The sequence below is a fragment of the Pogoniulus pusillus genome, chromosome 7 (genome assembly GCF_015220805.1).
Source record: "Pogoniulus pusillus isolate bPogPus1 chromosome 7, bPogPus1.pri, whole genome shotgun sequence".
In the NCBI taxonomy this organism is placed as follows: domain Eukaryota; kingdom Metazoa; phylum Chordata; class Aves; order Piciformes; family Lybiidae; genus Pogoniulus; species Pogoniulus pusillus.
In genome coordinates this window covers 26,452,607-26,471,177 of record NC_087270.1, presented here as the reverse complement: position 1 = coordinate 26,471,177, position 18,571 = coordinate 26,452,607, and the positions used below count along the sequence as shown (strand labels likewise).

The 18,571-nt window shown below is 46.1% G+C and overlaps 1 protein-coding gene across 1 annotated transcript in view; it reads right to left on the bottom strand.

Moving 5' to 3' along the window:
• Positions 1 to 18,571, bottom strand: part of NOL10 (nucleolar protein 10) — a 56,872-nt gene that overhangs the window by 18,530 nt on the left and 19,771 nt on the right. Inside the window, exons 12-13 of the mRNA XM_064146325.1 lie at positions 14,508 to 14,574; positions 11,016 to 11,068 (exon numbers count right to left, since the gene is read on the bottom strand). Coding sequence (XP_064002395.1) covers positions 11,016 to 11,068; positions 14,508 to 14,574 — 120 coding nt within the window. The remainder of the gene's footprint in view (positions 1 to 11,015; positions 11,069 to 14,507; positions 14,575 to 18,571) is intronic.

The window sequence follows — 18,571 nt, the reverse complement described above, 5'->3', positions numbered from 1 at the left end:
TCTACTGATGACAACCTGTCACACAAGAAGTGGCAAAAGCCACTTTGAGATCTAAAAGCCACCTTGAGAACCGAGCTGCTAGAAATTGGACTGAGCAGCAAATAACTACCAGCTGGAAAGAGCAGAACAGAAGAAAATTATGCCAACTGATCTGGAGACAATGGCAAAAAGAGCAATAGGGCCATTGTATCCTACAGGATAGAAAGAGTGACCCAAAGCAGACATCCTGCAGAGCTCCAGGCAGCACCATCTGGGAGACACGGCTGCAAACCACAGCGCAGCCAGAGGAAGGCTGCTAGGACAGCTTCTGAAACAGCCCTTGCCCAGGAGTAAACACATGCAAGTGATCAGAGCGACAGCTTAGCCAAGCATCAGAGGAATATTATTGCCATTACAAAGCCATCCAGGAGTCATGAGGGAGAAATAGAACTAGTTTTCAGATGAAAGCTGCCACATTCCTGGAAAAAGATTACACAGTCTGCTTGCCTGTGGTAAGGTGGGACTGGACTCCCTAATTTGAGGAAGGCCTTCTCTTCCTCTGTTGACATTTGAAACAAAACAAAGCCACCAACAAAAACAGACTCAAGTTGTGCTGGAGGAGGTACAGGCTGCATGTCAGGAGGAAGTTCTTCATAGGTGAAGGGTATGATGCAAAGCAAAAGGAAGCAAGGCCTTAAATTAACGTGCAATGCTGTCTATGAATCAACAGAAGTCCTGCCTACCAGACTATCACCCACAACAGCAGCAGGCAGGACTCACAGGCTGGATGTTAGGAGGAAGCTCTTGACAGAGAGAGTGATTCGCCATTGGAATAGGCTGCTCAGGGAGGTGGTGGAGTCGCCGTCCCTGGAGGTGTTGAAGAAAACTCTGGATGAGGCACTTAGTGCCATGGTCTGGTTGACTGCATAGGGTTGGGGGATAGGTTGGGCTTGATGAGCTTGGAGGTCTTTCCCAACCTGGTTGATTCTATGATCCCAAACCTAAGACACTTGAAAAAGAGATTCTTTCCTAGAGTTCAATTTCTTTAAATGTATACATCCTCAGTAACCTCACCTGCATACCTGCCTGTAAGAGACAAAGAACAACAACAAAATCTGAAAGTTGTTGTTGGTTCTTTTGCACAACACAGCACACGAAAAAGCACTTTAAACTTCAGACGTCTGCAGGGAAAAGCAAAGGCACCTCCATGCACATGTTCTTAGCCTCAATCACACCACTTAAGAGAAAGAGATTACAGAATGCTCTAATGAGGAAGCAAGGAAAAAAAAACCCCAAAGCAAAAAGGGTGATCCCCAGGGTATGGGCAGTGATTGAAATGCGCAATTGAGTTTAAACATAATTAGCTCCCTAATTGCATAGCCAAGATTAATTATTGCAATTACATGAGTAATTAATTGCTGTTCACTTTAAGGGTACTGTTTTCAGTGTTTCATTCCTTAATTTTCAGAGTTAGATCTCAATATGTAACACCTTTGAACAGGCAAGAGAAGGAGCACCTTGTTGCACCCGTGAAGAGCCACAGTGGGTAGCTCTCAAAAATCAGATGGATTATTTCTGTTCTTGTTTCTGTGGGTTTGGGCTTCCACCATACTCAGCGCAAGTATGGTCAGCTTGCACAGGAAAGAAGCCTTGGGATCACAACACCTTGTTCTGTTTGTCTACTGCACTTCCACAGACAGCGTTTCCCTGAGCAACCAATGTGCTCCCAGCAATTCTGACGTGGAATTTTATGTGACCATTCCTTCCTAATCTATTCTCTCCCCTGGACTGCTCTACAACAATTCCAGTGTGCACTGCTGATGTCCTGGGCAATTCCATTTCATGTACTGAATAAAATACTTATAATTCTCTGAGCAATAATCAACCCCAAGCAAATCTCCCATACGTTTTCCTTTCATACCTGCATGCTTCCATTAACCCCACACTGCATGATGTGGACTTGCTGCTTTTCCATCCGTCGAGGGGCGCGCTGCAGCGCAGCTGCGACCAAGAGACCGCGCGGCACGCTGTCAGTTCTCAGCATGCTCTGACAACAGCTTTACCTTTGGTTTTGAGCCCACAGGCTCATAAATTTCACTGAACCATAAAACAAATTGGCTCTTTCTCTCATCCTAACTCCAGCCCATCCAGACATTTTTGGCAGATTCATTAAGCAGAGGTTGGTTTTTCCCACCTTTCACTATGCCATGGAAGCTGCCAAATCAACAGTTCGCAGGTCTCACTCCTTAGAGAGCATGCTAAGGGAAATGCTGCCCTTAAGAGCTTCCCAGCTCTCGTGGTTTCAGGGGTTCCAGGTTATCCCAGATTTCCTAAAAACCTACAGAGACCAGGATACATCCCAGGGGATGAACTCATTGCCCTCAGATACTGCAATCTGTTATTTCATAGAATCAGCCAGGTTGGAAGAGACCTCCAAGCTCATCCAGTCCAACCTAGCACCCAGCCCTGTCCAATCAACCAGACCATGGCACTAAGTGCCCCAGCCAGGCTTTGCTTCAACACCTCCAGGCACGGGGACTCCACTACCTCCCTGGGCAGCCCATTCCAATGCCAATCACTCTCCCTGCCAACAACTTCCTCCTCACATCCAGCCTAGACCTCCCCTGGCACAACCTGAGGCTGTGTCCCCTTGTTCTGTTGCTGGGTGCCTGGGAGCAGAGACCAACCCCACCTGGCTACAGCCTCCCTTTAGGTAGCTGTAGAGAGCAATGAGCTCTGCCCTGAGCCTCCTCTTCTCCAGGATGCACACCCCTAGCTCCCTCAGCCTCTCCTCACAGGGCTGTGCTCCAGGCCCCTCCCCAGCCTTGCTGCCCTGCTCTGGACACCTTCCAGCACCTCAACAGCTCTCTTCAGTTGAGGAGCCCAGAACTGGACACAGCACTCAAGGGGCGGCCTGAGCAGTGCTGAGCACAGGGGCACAAGAACCTCCCTTGTCCTGCTGGCCACACAGTTCCAGATCCAGGCCACAATACCATTGGCTCTCCTGACCACCTGGGCACACTGCAGGCTCATCTTTAGCTACTATCTACCAGTATCCCCAGGTCCTGTTCGCCTGGCTGCTCTTCAGCCACTCTGTCCCCTGCCTGTAGTGCTGCCTGGGGTTGTTGTGGCCAAAGTGTAGGACCTTGCACTTGGCCTTGTTCAGTCTCATCTCATTGGCCTCTGCCCACCCAGCCAGCCTGGCAAGTTCCCTCTGCAGGGCTCTCCTGCCCTCCAACAGTTCAACACCTGCTCCTAGCTTGGTGTCATCTGCAAACCTACTGATGGACTCAGTCATCAGGAAGTTTGCAGTGGCAGAGCCAGCACAGCTCATGCCCACGAGTTCATCCCTTTGCTCTGTAAAGGGTATGATGCAACACAAAAAGAAGTAGGGCCTTAAATCAACATACAACACTGTCTTATTCAACAGAAGTCCTGCCTACCAGACTATCACCCACAACAGCAGCAGGCAGGACTCACAGGCTGGATGTTAGGAGGAAGTTCTTGACAGAGAGAGTGATTTGCCATTGGAATGGGCTGCCCGGGGAGGTGGTGGAGTTACCATCCCCAAAGGTGTTGAAGAAAAGACTGAATGAGGCACTTAGTGCCATGGTCTAGTTGACTGGGTAGGGCTGGGTGCTAGGTTGGACTGGATGAGCTTGGAGGTCTCTTCCAACCTGGTTGATTCTATGATTTGTGCACCTTTCTCATTTACACATGATGTTGAACTACTCCAGCAGAAGCAGCAAACCCCACCACAACAGGTTTCACAGGAAGATCAGAAATGGTTTCCTGCTTAGCACACAGGGTTGTTTTCCTTCCATCTGTGCACGGTTAAGTGGAACAGAGTCACTCAGCCAGCGTGGGGGAAATGGGAGGAAATCCCTTGTTGGGAATAAGCCCCATGTGTTATTTTTCACTCTGAAAGTTAAAAATAGGAAGCTTTCATTTCTGCTTGTGAAGATAAATAACTTCTCTCCTGTGCTTGTAAATACTGTGTGACAGGCAATGTGTCATTCACCACACACTCTTTTTTGTACTGCATGCACCATTTTCTGTGTAAAGGATGAGACTGTTCTGGATGGAAATCAGAGTTCAAGAAGACTGATATACCAAAACTCAGCTTAAAGGTCAAAGATGCACTCAAGTATCTTTGTGTTAACAGAATTTACTTTCCTTTTAACACTTGGCCACCTCAAAGCACAACTGTAACCTGCTGCTCTGTAACAACCCTGCTCTCTTATCACCTCACAGCTCTCAACATGAGCAAACTAAGGTTAAGAACAACATTACAAATAAGAAACAAACCAATCTTAGTGCAATTCAATCCAAAGCTTCTCAGGCAAGGGCTGTATTGAAGAGGAGGAATAGCTGCCTTCTGAAAAACACAGCCTGGTCATAGGACCTTCAGGAAGACAGCTGGGGCAGCATTAATCCAGAAGAACTGGATACTGACCGTCAGAAGACAAGAAAACCTCCTCAGAGAAACCCAAATCTCACATTCTAGTCATAATCTGCTCGATTAGGGTAAAAATGCCAGCCACAAATATAAAAAAAACAGGCATAATTTGCTTCCTATATTGGCAGAAACCAAAAGCAAGCTTAGAAGATCTTGCTGTGACTCTTACCAGCACCATGAACCATCTGAGTGACAGCTGACTGTGAAGAGCATTGGTCTCAAGGGCAGGAAGTACAAGCTGCAGATGAGTGCTTTTCTGTAACTGTATCCTCATCATATGAAACTATGAGAGAGACAGTTGGTAGGCCCCTAAACAAGGAAAGGTTGAGGAGGCAAAGTCTTTGAGTAACAAAATGTTTCTGGAAGTCTATGGGCACAGTTTCATCCAATACCCATTAAATGAAAACAAGTTGGCAGACCAGATAGGGCTGGGTGCTAAGTTGGACTGGACAATCTTGGAGGTCTCTTCCAACCTGGTTGATTCTTTGACTTTGCTGAATGTGTTCTTTCAGGGTTAACTACTCAAAAAAAGCCCCCAACCTCTGCAGTTTCTCTAAGACTTCCCCCCTCTCAATCTAAGAAAAAAAATATTTTTAAAATGAGGCATTTTTGAGGTATATAAATAAAAAGATGGTGATAGAGCCATTAAATCAGGCAAGGGCAGGACCTAGAACATTAAATGAAATAATGAGTATGAAAGGAAAGTACTGGGAAGGGCTGCCTTAGCTAACAAGCCACTCCATTTGAAGAGGACCAAAAAAATCAAGTATTTCTAGCAATGAAGAGATTCACATATCCAAAGCAGGTTATTATATTAGAAACCAGACCCATTATAAAGATATTCTTGGAGAGACTGAATCATTGAGTAGGCAAGAAATACTTGCCCTTGAAACATTTCTGGTTTGTGACTCCAACAGTCCTGAATTAGGAGAGTGCTAGGATATCAAATGACTTTCCAAAACCACCTGAAAAGAAGCCAGAGATGCTCCAGGATTTGTTTTTTCTTCAAGAGCTTAATATCTTCTGCACACCAAAAGTACATCGCTCCTAGCCTCAACAGGCAGCTTTCTGCCAAGACTGCAGGAAGGTAAAAAAGTCCAGGACACAGAATATTACACTCAATTAATTACACGCTTAATTGCTCTCTTCTCTTAATAGCCTAATGAACAGAGCAGCTTTCAGCTACAGTAGATGCAGCCCAAAGTTTTAAGTCCAAGACAGGAGACATGACTGACCTGAAATGTCTGTGCTAAGATCAGACACATTTGTGGGACCAGTAGTAAACACTCACAATAAATAACACCCAGAGCATCCAAGAGCTAATATATGTGGCAGGCTTTCTGCACCACCTGAAAACAGAAGGTTATGGAACATGACAGCCTCAATTGAATCTGGCTCATCTTAGATCCAAGCCCAGTGGACCACCATGTGCTGGTGAAGCTCCTTTGTGTCTCCACTTCTCTGGCCAGGACCTGGTTGCACTATTGACTCAACTGACGTTTCTGAGTCAGGAGTCTGAGAAGTATCCCAAGGCACACAACTTTCATTTCAACCTTCCCCAGGCACACATCAAAGTGATACACTGGGAAGCCAGCTGGCAAGAAGCAAGTTCCAAATGTTCACATAAACTGCAAGTTAACTACTAAACCCCTGGCAAACAGCCCAGCTGCAATCAGAGGCACTCACCCCCATTAGAACCCAACAAAATAAAACAAAGTCTCTAAGCAAAGCCACTCAACATTATCCATGCAAAACAAACATTTTAACAGCTTTTACACCCTCTCTGTACCTGCACAAGGCATCTTCCTGCTGCCTACAGCAAGCTGTTCTGTCCTTTGTACCAAACCAAGTCACCTCATTCTCCTCCTACCAGCTCTGCATGCAAAAAACTGTCAAGAGCAACGACATTTGTTTTCCTTTCCAACATTCCTAGCCTCAAATACCATACCCATCTCGTTGAAGATGCTGCAGGAAAGGCCCAGGTGTGACAGTCCAGTCACAGACTGATACCTGCTGTCAACTTTCACAGTCCTGAGGTTCAAAGGACAGTCCTCTTAGTTTTGCAGGGGAAGTTTAGCTTTGGCATTAACACTGGGGAGAATAGGCACACATACACAGCTGCCTCAGTCAGACATGAGCTCAGTCAGAGCCTCCTCCAAGCTGGCCAGACATAAGCCAGCCTAGCTCACAAGTCCTGTAGCTGTGTTAGGTCAGCACTGCACCCACACTCATAAAACCTGCTGAGAGGCAGCGTATATTAGGCTGGGCACAGTCCTACACTGTCTGGCCAACTTCAATCAACCACAGAGGATGCTGAGGCTGTTTGCACCCAGCTGTGAACATCTGCACTCCTGCTCTTTAAGACTCCAGCTCCTCAGAGTCCTTTTTCTTATGTGGTAAACTAGTGGGCACATGTGGGATTTCAGGTATCCTCCTCAACGGCAGCCATGGAAATTCCTTACAGCTGTTTAATGAAGACTTGGAGAATAATTGTTGGCACTACAGAGCAAGAGTGGCTGGAGCTCTACCTGCCTTCTTGTCAGCATCTCAAAAACAGAGGACAGGTTTATCTCAAAGTAAACAAACAGAAAATTAAGCTATTGATTGAAAAAAACAGTGAATCCCAGGTGCTGGGGAGAAAAAAAGCAGGAAAGGAGAGTATGAAGAGAGATCAGGGAAATACAGCAGATCACTGCTTCTTTACAGCTTTGCTCCAAAGACACATGCAACCAAACTCAGCTCTGCCTGTGCAAGGAAGTTACTCCATGTTCCAAAGATGGAAAAACCTCACATCTCAGTAACCTACTGCCACAGGACCCAAAGAACAGGTGTGCACCTCTGAGCTCAAGTAACTACTCCAGAATATCAAGGAACATAACTGTAACATGAACATGTTTGTAATGTTGAGTTACACTCAACAAATGCCTTGGAGCAACTCAAGGCTGACAACTTCTCCATTTCACATTTCCCTCATTTAAAAAGGAGATCTGAAAAAAAGCCAATCAAACCACATTTAGTGAGCTCTACATTCGATTTTTAGGAAGTGCAGTAAGAAACCTTTCAGCTATACGTCAACTCCAGTGCCAACCCCTTCAGTCTTGCCTAAGTAAGCGCCAGCAGTGTGCACTTGCAGCCCAGAAAGCCAACCAGAGCCTGGGCTGCATCAGGAGACGTGTGGCCAGCAGGGCTAGGGAGGTGATTCTCTACTCTGCTCTGGTGAGACCCCACCTGGAGTACTGCATCCAGTTCTGGAGTCCCCATTACAAGAGGGATGTGGAGATGCTGAAGCGTGTCCAGAGAAGGGCCACGAGGATGCTCAGAGAGCTGCAGCAGCTCTGCTATGAGGACAAATTGAAGGAGTTGTGGCTGTTCACAGTTTGGAGGAGGCTCCCAGGTGACCTTCTTGTGGCCTTCCAGGATCTGAAGGGGGCCACAAAAAAGCTGGAGAAGGACTTTTCAGGATATTAGGAAGTGACAGGACTAAGGAGAATGGAGCAAAGCTGGAGATGGGTAGGTTCAGGCTGGGCGTGAGGAGGAAGTTGTTGAGCATGAGAGTGGTGAGAGGCTGGAATGGGTTGCCCAGGGAGGTGGTTGAGGCCCCATCCCTGGAGGTGTTTAAGGCAGGCTGGATGGGGCTCTGGGCAGCCTGATGTAGGTTAGGGTGTCCCTGGCAATGACAGGGGGTGCTGGAAGTGGATGATGCTTGTGGTCCCTTCCAACCCTGACTGATTCTACGAAGTAAAAGCAAACAGGGTAAAATGGTCAGCTCCTAGAGTGTGAGGCTTATGCCTCCTTCACAGTAACCTCTCAATACCTGCTAATTTTTCCCATCTGAATTCTTCCATGGTTTGAAATTAACAACAAAAAGTCAGTATTCAAGATCTCTTCAGCAGCCTTCAAATCCAAAGCCATCAACACAAACTGCACAAGTGCAGCTTGTTCTAAAAGCTGATTTAATCCTTGGAATCGAATTGTAGCTTTTCTTACATGCAACAGCGTTTCAGAACAGAAATACTATTTGCATTTAGGCTTCAACATCCATCATTTGGGTTCATTAGATACTCATCTGTCACTGTAAAACTCATTAAAATGTGTGATCCAAACAAGTTCAGGCAGACTGAGGTAGCAACAATCAGAAAGGTGACAAAGGAAGATTGTTTATGGAGAGATTGCTGTTGGGTTTAATGGAACAGGCTCCATGCTGCACAGACAGCACAGCAGCAGGAGATCTTACACAGAGTGCTGATAGTTCTTAGCTAAACAACACTCCAATGACTTCAGAAAGGTGAATTCAGCATTCAGGGAATTCTACAAGAGGGAGATTTTTGAAAGAGTACAAAATAAGCATTTTCCATTTCGATTTACAGCATATGCAGGAATAGTCAAAAGAACATTGACTGGAACAAGTGCCAGCAAACACTGTGCTAGTTTGAGCCTAGCTGGGATATTTGGGTGAGAAGAATTAAGACTCTAGGCTGTGAAAAGGAAACAATGTTAATGTCTACTGCACTCACAGGCTTGCTGAGATGTCTAAGAACACCAACACAGATAACAGAGTCTCTCTCCAGGCTTTTGGGCTGCACTTCTCCCTCTAACCTGCCTGAATTAGACTATAGGCTGTGAAAAGGAAACAATGGTGATGTCCACTTCACTCATAGGCTTGCTGAGATCTATAAGAACACAAACATAGACAAAAGAGTATCTCTCTGGGCTTTTGGGTTGCACTTCTCTCTCTAACCTGCCTGCCTAATGCTTCTGCTTCCTAACTCCCCTGGCTGACCCTCCAAACTCACCTTGAAAGTAATGCAAAGCCTGGTGTAAGGCAGAGGGGTGGAAAGATGGTGGAAGGGTGGTTGAGAGCCCCTCCTGGCAACTGGTTTCTGGGAGGGATCTTGTGTTTCTTTATCACTTTTTAACTTGTGTATTTCTGTCTATAGCTGTATAGATTGTAAATCTCTGCTTGTACATTGTGCTAAGCTGTAAATATAAAGCTTCATTCCATTTCCAGCTGCTGAGTCTAGTCTGGGTAACTTTCTTAAGTGTGAGGGAGAGGGTAACACCCAAACCATCACAAACATTCATTGCTGGCAACAATCACGACAAGGAAATAACTCTTGGCCAGGTGCACTTCAAAGCTATAAAGGTCAGATCATGCATACAAAAAAAACTTCAGTGCAGAGATTTCAGAGAAGCAGAACCTTCTCTCTGAACAGAGAGTGAAGGTTTATTCTGCCCAAAATGACTAAACAGTCCATTCGAGTTTTTAAAACCCATGCTTTGAAAACATGGAAGTTTGTCCTCTCCATTCCAATAATTAAAGACAGTAGTTAAAAGAAATACATTGAGAGATCTACTCTCTCAGCCTTACAAAGGACATAACAAAAAGGAATGAAGTGCTCAGCTAATGCTGGATCTTAAGTATGAAATACCTTTGTTATCCAAAGCACAGAACAGCTCCAGTCAACAAAATCCCACTTAGAGAAATAGAAAATTTACATCTGAAGAACCTGACACAAATGACACAGGAAGACCTCAACAATAAACATTTCCCTTTCTTTTGTGCAGGTATCTAATAAGACAAGCAACAGACTACAGAACTGCGGAGAGGGATGCACTGCTGTGTTTAGACTGGTACATATGGAACGGTGGGGGTTGGAAGTGACCTCTGGAGATCACTTAGTTGGAGATCACCAAGCCCAATCCCCCTGTCAAAGCAGTGTCTTCTAGGGCAGGTCACACAAGAACGCACCTAGGAAGACTTATAAAGTCTCCACTGAAGGAGCATTTGGGAATGGCTGAAGGAGAACACAGCTACCAAAACCCTACTTTCTCTGGTAAAGCTCCACTTCAATTTCCACTTCAATTTCCTACTGCTGCTGGTTTGGAAATGGTGGAAAAGGGCCAAATACAAACAGACTTTTTTTTTTACTAATATCACAGGATGTTAGGGGTTGGAAGAGACCCAAGGAGATCATCGAGTCCAACCCCCCCTGCCAGAGCAGGACAATCCTATCTAATACAGATCACAGAGGAACACATCCAGACTTGAAAGTCTCCAGAGAAGGAGACTCTACAACCTCTCTGGGAAGTCTGTTCCAGTGCTCTGAGACTCTAACAGTAAAGAAGTTCCCCCTTGTGTTGAGGCAGAACCTCTTTTGTTGCAATTTACACCCATTGCCCCTTGTCCTATCCCAGGGAGCAGTGAGCAGAGCTTGTCCCCCCACTCCTGGCCAACCCTCATATACTTATAAACATTTATCCAGTGCCTCTAAGTCTTCTCTTCTCCAGACTAAACAGCCCCAGGTCCCTCAGCCTCTCCTCATCAGCCATGCCCTCCTGTCCCCTAATCATCCTCATAGCCCTCCGCTAGACTCATTCCAGCAGATCCCTGTCCCTCTGAAACTGGGGAGCCCAAATGTCTGTTATTGAATTACTAAATGATGGGTGGCTTAAATGTACTTCTTCATGAAAAGTCAGTGAATGAATCTGCAGAATGAATTTTCAACCCAAATACCTGAATGGCACCAAATAACCAAGTTTTGAAAGAGCAGCATCAGCAACAGTTTGTCTTACTTACTGGTATATAATAGATATTCATTTTAGGGGCTTCATTGGCAGTCATCAGCATGCCTAAAAAAGAGATGCACACATTTAAAATCACTGGTCAACAGTCACAAGAGGATAACACTGCTTTTGTTAAACAAATGGGTATGCTTGAGGCATTTCGTTCACAGGAGTAATCTTTGAGATCATCAAGTCCAACTCTGTTAATGGGACTTCAAATATCTTCCCAGGAAAAGTGCTGGCACCCAAAGACAACACAACAGAGTGGCAACCTGAGTGTCTGTAGGCAGAGAAACCTCCAGGGACTAGGTGAGGAGAAGTGAAATCCCATCGCCTGTAGCTCACAGTCCATGTTCTTAGCCTGCAACAGAGCAGCTTACCGGGATTCACAACAAGCAGTTGCATCAAACACTAAGGAAAGACAGATCTGAGAGCAGCCCACCTGACAGAGCTGCCTTCTCTGCACGTTCATCCCTGTCAGGACGTTGCACTATTTGGTGGATGAGCAATTAGTAGGATGGTCATATCCAGAGGGTAGCAGTCAGTGACCTGACATCCAGCACCACTTTAAGACAACAATCAAGACAACTGCAGCCTGCCAGTAAATTTAAAGAGCTGATCCCATAATACTATTGAGAACAAATCCAGTTAGTATGGCACTCAAAACCTACCTTGGGCATAAACTTGAGTTATTAATATAACTCAAGTTTACATTATAAGCTTTCTGGTTTGCTTTTAATCACACAACTACAATTTAAGTCCCAATCCCAGCATGGTTACACAGGAGAAGCTTCTCAGAGGAACTAGATATGATGGCTTCAAAGGCAAGGACAGGGACATACAGCCAGCTGAGCTTGAAACACCTAGGAGTATACCTAAGAAACCCCATGAACATTGTAAATACTCTGAACAGAAAGAAGCTACTGTAGAGATATTAAAGCCATTGGAAAACCTCCAACTGCCACAAGACTTCATGTAAGCTCAATTCCCTTCTACAGAAGTGAGTAGTAGGGACATTGGGTAGGTGTTTAGCTTAGCTTTGTCTCTGCAGCATAGCTGACCGCCTCTGGTCATAGCAGAGGTGGTCTAGAGGAGAGCCATCAGGTTAGATAACATTCTGATCTAAAAGCCCTGTAACATATGCCACTGAGACTATGAATAATTGGGTCAATTACTACATACCTGCAGGACAGAAATATAATTTACACCCAAATAGAGGAACGCAATTAACATGGGTGGAGTAATCCTTCCTCTCTAATCCTTTTATTAAAAATACAAAATGCAGTTGGACTTAGAATGTCAGAGAGCAGGGGACTTGTGCTCCTGGCAAAGTGAGAACTTTGGGAAAGCTTAGTCAGCAAACTGATGCTAAAAACCATCTCTGAAAAGGTTTGATGGTGCTGCAAGGGAACAGCACAAGCCTGCAGCCCACAGGCACACTGCCCTAAGGGAACAGCACAAGCCCGCAGCCCACAAGGACACTGCCCTAAGTGAATAGCACAAGCATGCAGCCCACAGGGACAGAGATATTGCCCTAAGGAAATAGCACAAGCCTACAGGCACAGGGACACTGCCCTATGGGAACAGCACAAGCCTGCAGGGACAGCACAAGCCTGCAGCCCACAGGGACACTGCACTATGAGAACAGCACATGCCTGCAGCCTACAGGCACAAGGACAGTACAAGCCTGCAGCCTACAGGCACAAGGACAGTACAAGCCTGCAGCCCACGGGCACAAGGATACTGCCATATGGGAACAGCACAAGCCTACAGGCACAGGGACACTGCCCTATGGGAACAGCACAAGCCTGCAGCCCAGAGGCACAGGGGCACCACATCACAGCAGACACATTATGGACTCCCTCTGGACAACAGTGTGCCCACTGATCCTGCAGGAGCTGAAGCACTGCTCACTGACTGCAAATCACTAAAGAAAAGAGGACTGCAGGAAGTTTTGCAGGAGCTTCCAAGACAGCAGTAAAGAGAAAACCTCCTCTTTGAGAGTCTTCCATCAATAACTAAGGGAGGGAAATTCAGACTTCAAAACAGTGCCTGGGTAGGCTTACACTGCAGGGAAGACAGAAGGGTATAAACCAGGAATGGCTCTGGAAGGAGAAGCCTACTTTAGGCACTTTCATTGTTTCAGCTTGTTAGTTTTAACCAATTTGTATGGGAAGAGAGACCACATCCTAAGAAGTTACACAGCAGCCTACTTTAATCACTTTAAAATGGAAAAAACTCTTGTTTCACAGAAGAGGTCCAACAGGTCCGTGTCTGTCTTCTACTGAGGACTCCAGAGCTAGGCACAGGACTCTAGGTAAGGTCTCACCAGAGCACAGTAGAAGGATGAACCACCTCCCTCAGCCCAGACACGTTTCTCTTGATGCAGACCAGGATACAAGCTCACATACAGCTTTTCATCCACCAGCACTCATTATGAGTCCTCCTTGGCAGGGCTTCTCTCAGTATTCTCATCCCCCAGCCTGTATTGACACAAGCAATTGCCCTGATACTGGTGCAGGACCCTTGCACCTGGTCTTCTTGAACCTCCTGAGATTCACACAAGCCCATTTTTTGAGCTTGTCCCAGCTGGCATGATGTCCCTCAGACTTGGTGTTGCCTGCACTGAACTACCCTCTCGATACAACCAGCCTACCAATTGCTCATCCACCACACAGCACACCCATCAAATCTCTTATCTCTCCAATTTAGAGAGAAGGATGTTATGAGGAACCAGGCCAAAGGTCCAACAGGAACCAAAAGCCCCAACAGTGCTGCATGGGTGTTAACTCACTCCTGGGCTCTCTTTCACATCAAAGCATTATACTCATAAGTGAAACCTGAATAAAAATGTTGAAGGTAATTCACTCAACCTCTCTGCAGCCACTGCAGGTGAGACATGAGGGCTGTCCATGTGGCACAGTCCACACTCTCAGCACACAGATACTCTCAAAAACACCCAAGGCAGATCCTCAACATCATGCCATGAAGTCCTTGTTTTGGCAGCCTTCTATTGTTTGCTCACATTGTTTCTGGCACTTTCATGCAGCAAAAAACAATTATAGGGCAGAAATAAAAATGGTGTCAATGTCTTTGAGTTCTTGGAAAAATCTTAGCCTGCATCCCAAGTACTGAAAGACCATTCTGTTCCAGAAATCTGTGAACATGCTGGCAAGACATTCTTCCTAGCTCTAGAAAGCAAGCTCTCACTCATCTGGGACTTGGCAGTGACAAAAGGCTGAAACTCCTATTTTTATGAAGTGAAATACTTCAGCTCTTTGAAAGAGCAAAGGAGGTCACTCACTCAGAAGCTACTGTGCTGTCAGTTAACTGCAGGGGCTCTGATTTAACACAGATGCAGAGGGAACAACATCACTGAGGCTTTTTTGTTCTTTATGACAGAGCTAGGAAAACAGACCTAAGTCACATCACCTAAACAAAAAAAAAGGCCAAGTTAACACAGGCTTTGCCTTACAAACTGCAGACAGTAATGTGTCTAACATACCTGAATTTGGATAGAGGCAGACATCGTTGATATCATGTTCTGGCTCCATTGAAGTAAATATCTTCCCCTGGAGTTGTAGGAAGAAAAGACATTCTCAAGGACTACAAACAAGGTAATTAAATTCAGTACATCTAAACATTAAGAACAGCCATTATAGAAGCTAAGAAAAAAAAATCATGGAATGAAGATGGAACAGATAATACAGAACAGAATATTGTTGAAGTGGCTGAACATAACACAGAGAATTCAGAGTTGTGTTTTGTCCCTGATCTCACCTCTTCAGGAAACACAGCCTACAAGTGACCCAGCCTGCATCTGGGTTGAGGCAATCCCAAGCACAAATCCAGGCTGGACAGTGAGTGGCTGGAGAGCAGCCCTGAGAAAAGGGACTTGGGAGTGCTGCTGGACAAGAAGTTCAACATGAGCCAGCAGTGTGCACCTGCACCCCAGAAAGTCAACCAGAGCCTGGGTTGCATCAGGAGAAGTGTGGCCAGCAGGGTGAGGGAGGTGATTCTCTACTCTGCTCTGGTGAGACCCCACCTGGAGTACTGCATCCAGTTCTGCAGCCCCTATTACAAGAAAGGATGTGGAGATGCTGGAGTGTGTCCAGAGAAGGGCCCCGAGGATGCTCAGAGGGCTGCAGCAGCTCTGCTGTGAGGACAGACTGAAGGAGTTGGAGCTGTTCAGTCTGCAGAAGAGGAGGCTCCCAGGTGACCTTCTTGTGGCCTTCCAGGATCTAAAGGGGGCTACAAAAAAGCTGGGGAAGGACTTTTCAGGATATCAGGGAGTGACAGGACTGGGGGGAATGGAGCAAAGCTGAACGTGGGGAGATTCAGACTGGCTGTGAGGAGGAAGTTGTTGAGCATGAGAGTGGTGAGAGGCTGGACTGGGTTGCCCAGGGAGGTGGTTGAGGTGTTTAAGGCCAGGCTGGATGAGGCTCTGGCCAGGGTAGGGTGTGGCAGGAGGGGTTGGAACTAGATGGTCCTTGTGGTCCCTTCCAACCCTGACTGATTCTATGATTCCTAGAATCATAGAATTCATAGATTCTATGATTCTAAGTTACTGAAAAGACAGCCTGGGACAGCTCACACTCCTGTGTTAATCTGGCACATAGATTTTTATCTTTTGAGGGAAATGTCCATAAATTCCTGGCACATTGTTGGTGTAACCCTTGTTTTGTTCAGCTCTTACTGTGGTAGCTTTAAATATTTCATTTTGGCAAGTAGCCTTAGCTGAAACCATGGATTGAAAGAATTTGATTCCAGAGCTTGGTTCTTCCACCCAGCTCATGTCAATAGAAAATGAAATACAGCTCAGCACTGTATTTGTAGACTCAGTATCAAAAGTGACCAAAAGACAGCACTGCTTTTACTACTGTTATCTAATCTAGCTGATTTTAGATTAGAATTGAATTTACAGAAGTTATTTAAGTAAAAGCAGGAAACAACCTTCTCAAAAGAAAAAAAAAAGAGGAATTGGAAGAGGCTCAAAAAGCCAGACAAAATACAGGTGCTTTGAGAAGACAACACACAAGACAGACAGTACAGGAAGAGTCTCCAAGAGCTGGCCCATAGAATCTGAAGCGTGAGAGTACATGCCTACACTGTTCTAAATGAAGGACAGGAACAGAGCAAATTTTGACCCCATTTCTCCTTTTTCTTTCCCTGCAGCAATCCCACCTACCTATCTGGGCCCTTCCTTTCCCTCCCAGTTACATGCTGTTACCCCACCCACCCCTGGTCTCTCCCCAGTGATTAATCACCCTGGTCTTAGCAGACAAAAGCCTCCTCCTCCCCACCCCTAGGCACGTCTCAGCATGGGGCTATTCTGGTATCAAAGCCAGATGCTCTCCACCCCGTAGTCTGCCTCTGCAGTTGGTTCCCAGCCAGAGATAGTCAGGAACCAACATCTGGGAGAAGTGGAGCCAGCTGGAACACACTCTAGGAAGGTGTCCAAAGGTAACTTTGCCTTCCAGCAGAAAGAAACTCTCCCTTTTCCCCCTGCAGAGGCCACCTGACAAGCCTTAGCGTTTTATTCTCAATGATGGAAGTGCATCTACCTAGGAAAAACTGGAAGAGACCACTGCAGATATTCCAAATAATACATTTGCTCTTTTAAACAATAAAAAAACCAAACCCAAACTGTGGAGGAGCTTACAAAAACTGCTTCCAGTCACATTAAAAAAATAAAAGAGGATGTTGAAAGTTAATGAAGAAGCACTGAGAGAAACGACTGTCTGAAATGGTCAGCAAGAAAGTGCCTCTGAACCATGACTGCTCCTGACACATTTCACTACAAAGCTAGGAGAGCAGAGAGGGAATTCTTCTACAAGGCACACCACTAAGGAGGCCCTCAAACTGACCCAGGCACTCCAGGGCTCCTGGGAATCTGTGGGGTAAGCGTCACTGACAGGAAGATAAAAGAACAGCATGATGTAATGGAAGAGAAGTTCCAATTCCATTTAGAGGTACAAAAGGCAGGGTACAGCACAACACTCTGGATCCAGGCACAGCTATCTGTTGAACAGTGAAAGTAAGCAGTGTCCAGCTTTAACAGGTGACAAGGTAATGTAAGCCCCTCTGAGCAAAGAGCTGCAATGATCAGGTTCTCCCTTATCCTAACCAGCTATGTTCACAGAATCACAGAATCAACCAGGTTGGAAAAGACCTCTAGGATCATCAAGTCCAACCTATCACCTAACCCTACTAATTAACTAAGCCATGGCACTAAGTGCCTCATCCAGCCTCCTTTTAAACACCTCCACGGATGGCGACTCCACCGCCTCCCCAGACAGCCCATTCCAATGCCAATCCCTTTTTCCATGAAGAATTTCTTCCTAATGTCCAGCCCAAACCTGCCCTGGCACAGTTTGAGACTGTGTCCTCAAGCACACTGTGAGGAATACACAAACCAGGGCAATGACCAGGATAATGCTTTTTCTGCCCCAGTCTTTCTGCTGAGAGAAGCCCCTTAGGCTTCTACAGTTACAAAATTCCCAAGATTACATCTTGATACTCAACAGGCTGCTGATTAACCTCCCACATGCTGGCTTTACTCTGACAGACCAAAATGCTGTGCAAATTATAACACAGGTAAGAATCCATGGCACTGATGTTGCCCTAATTAGATGAAATGACTTGATGCTCCAATGGGAATTATATCGAAGGGGTGGACTGTGGCCGTTTGAGCTAGATTTGTAGCTCAGGCATAGAGGTGAGGTGAGCATTCTAGGGATAGGCCCTATAGTGGCAACATTGGCTAAGTTAATATCATTTCATTGGAGCATCAAGAGCTTTATGTCTAGAAGCACAGCTTGTGCCTTCCCCATGCTGCTTCTGCTGCTTCAGCTGAGCCCATTGCCAACTTCCCCCATTCCTGTTTTGGCTGCTGCTGCTTTGCTGCCGCTTGATCCCTTCCCCATCTTCTCTAAGGTTATTATATTTCTCTAGTAGTTTACTTCTCCTTATGTTGCTATATTTAAATTATATCTTGGTGGATAACAAGTTAGCCATGGCACAGCAATGTGCCCTGGTGGCTGAGAAGGCCAAGGGGATCCTGGGGTGTCTTAGGAAGAGTATGTCCAGCAGACCAAGGCAGGTTCTCCTCCCCCTCTACTCCGCCCTGCTGAGACCTCATCTTGAATACTGTGTTCAGTTTTGGGCTCCCCAGTTTCACAGGGACAGGGATTGATGGAGAGGGTCCAGCAGAGGGCTGCAAGGATGAGGGGGCTGGAGAGCATGGCTGATAAGGAGAGGCTGAGGGATCTGGGGCGTCTTACTCTGGAAAAGAGAAGACTTAGAGGGGTTTTGATAAATGTTTATAAGTATTTGAGGGCTGGCTGGGGCAGGGGAAGGGGACAGGCTCTGCTCACTGCTCCCTAGGACAGGACAAGGAGCAACGGGTGTAAGTTGCAGCACAGGAGGTTCTGCCTCAACACAAGGCGGAACTTCTTTACTGTAAGGGTCCCAGAGCACTGGCACAGGCTGCCCAGAGAGGTTGTGGAGTCTCCTTTTCTGGAGACTTTCAAGGCCTGTTTGGATGTGTTCATCTGTGTTCTGTGTTAG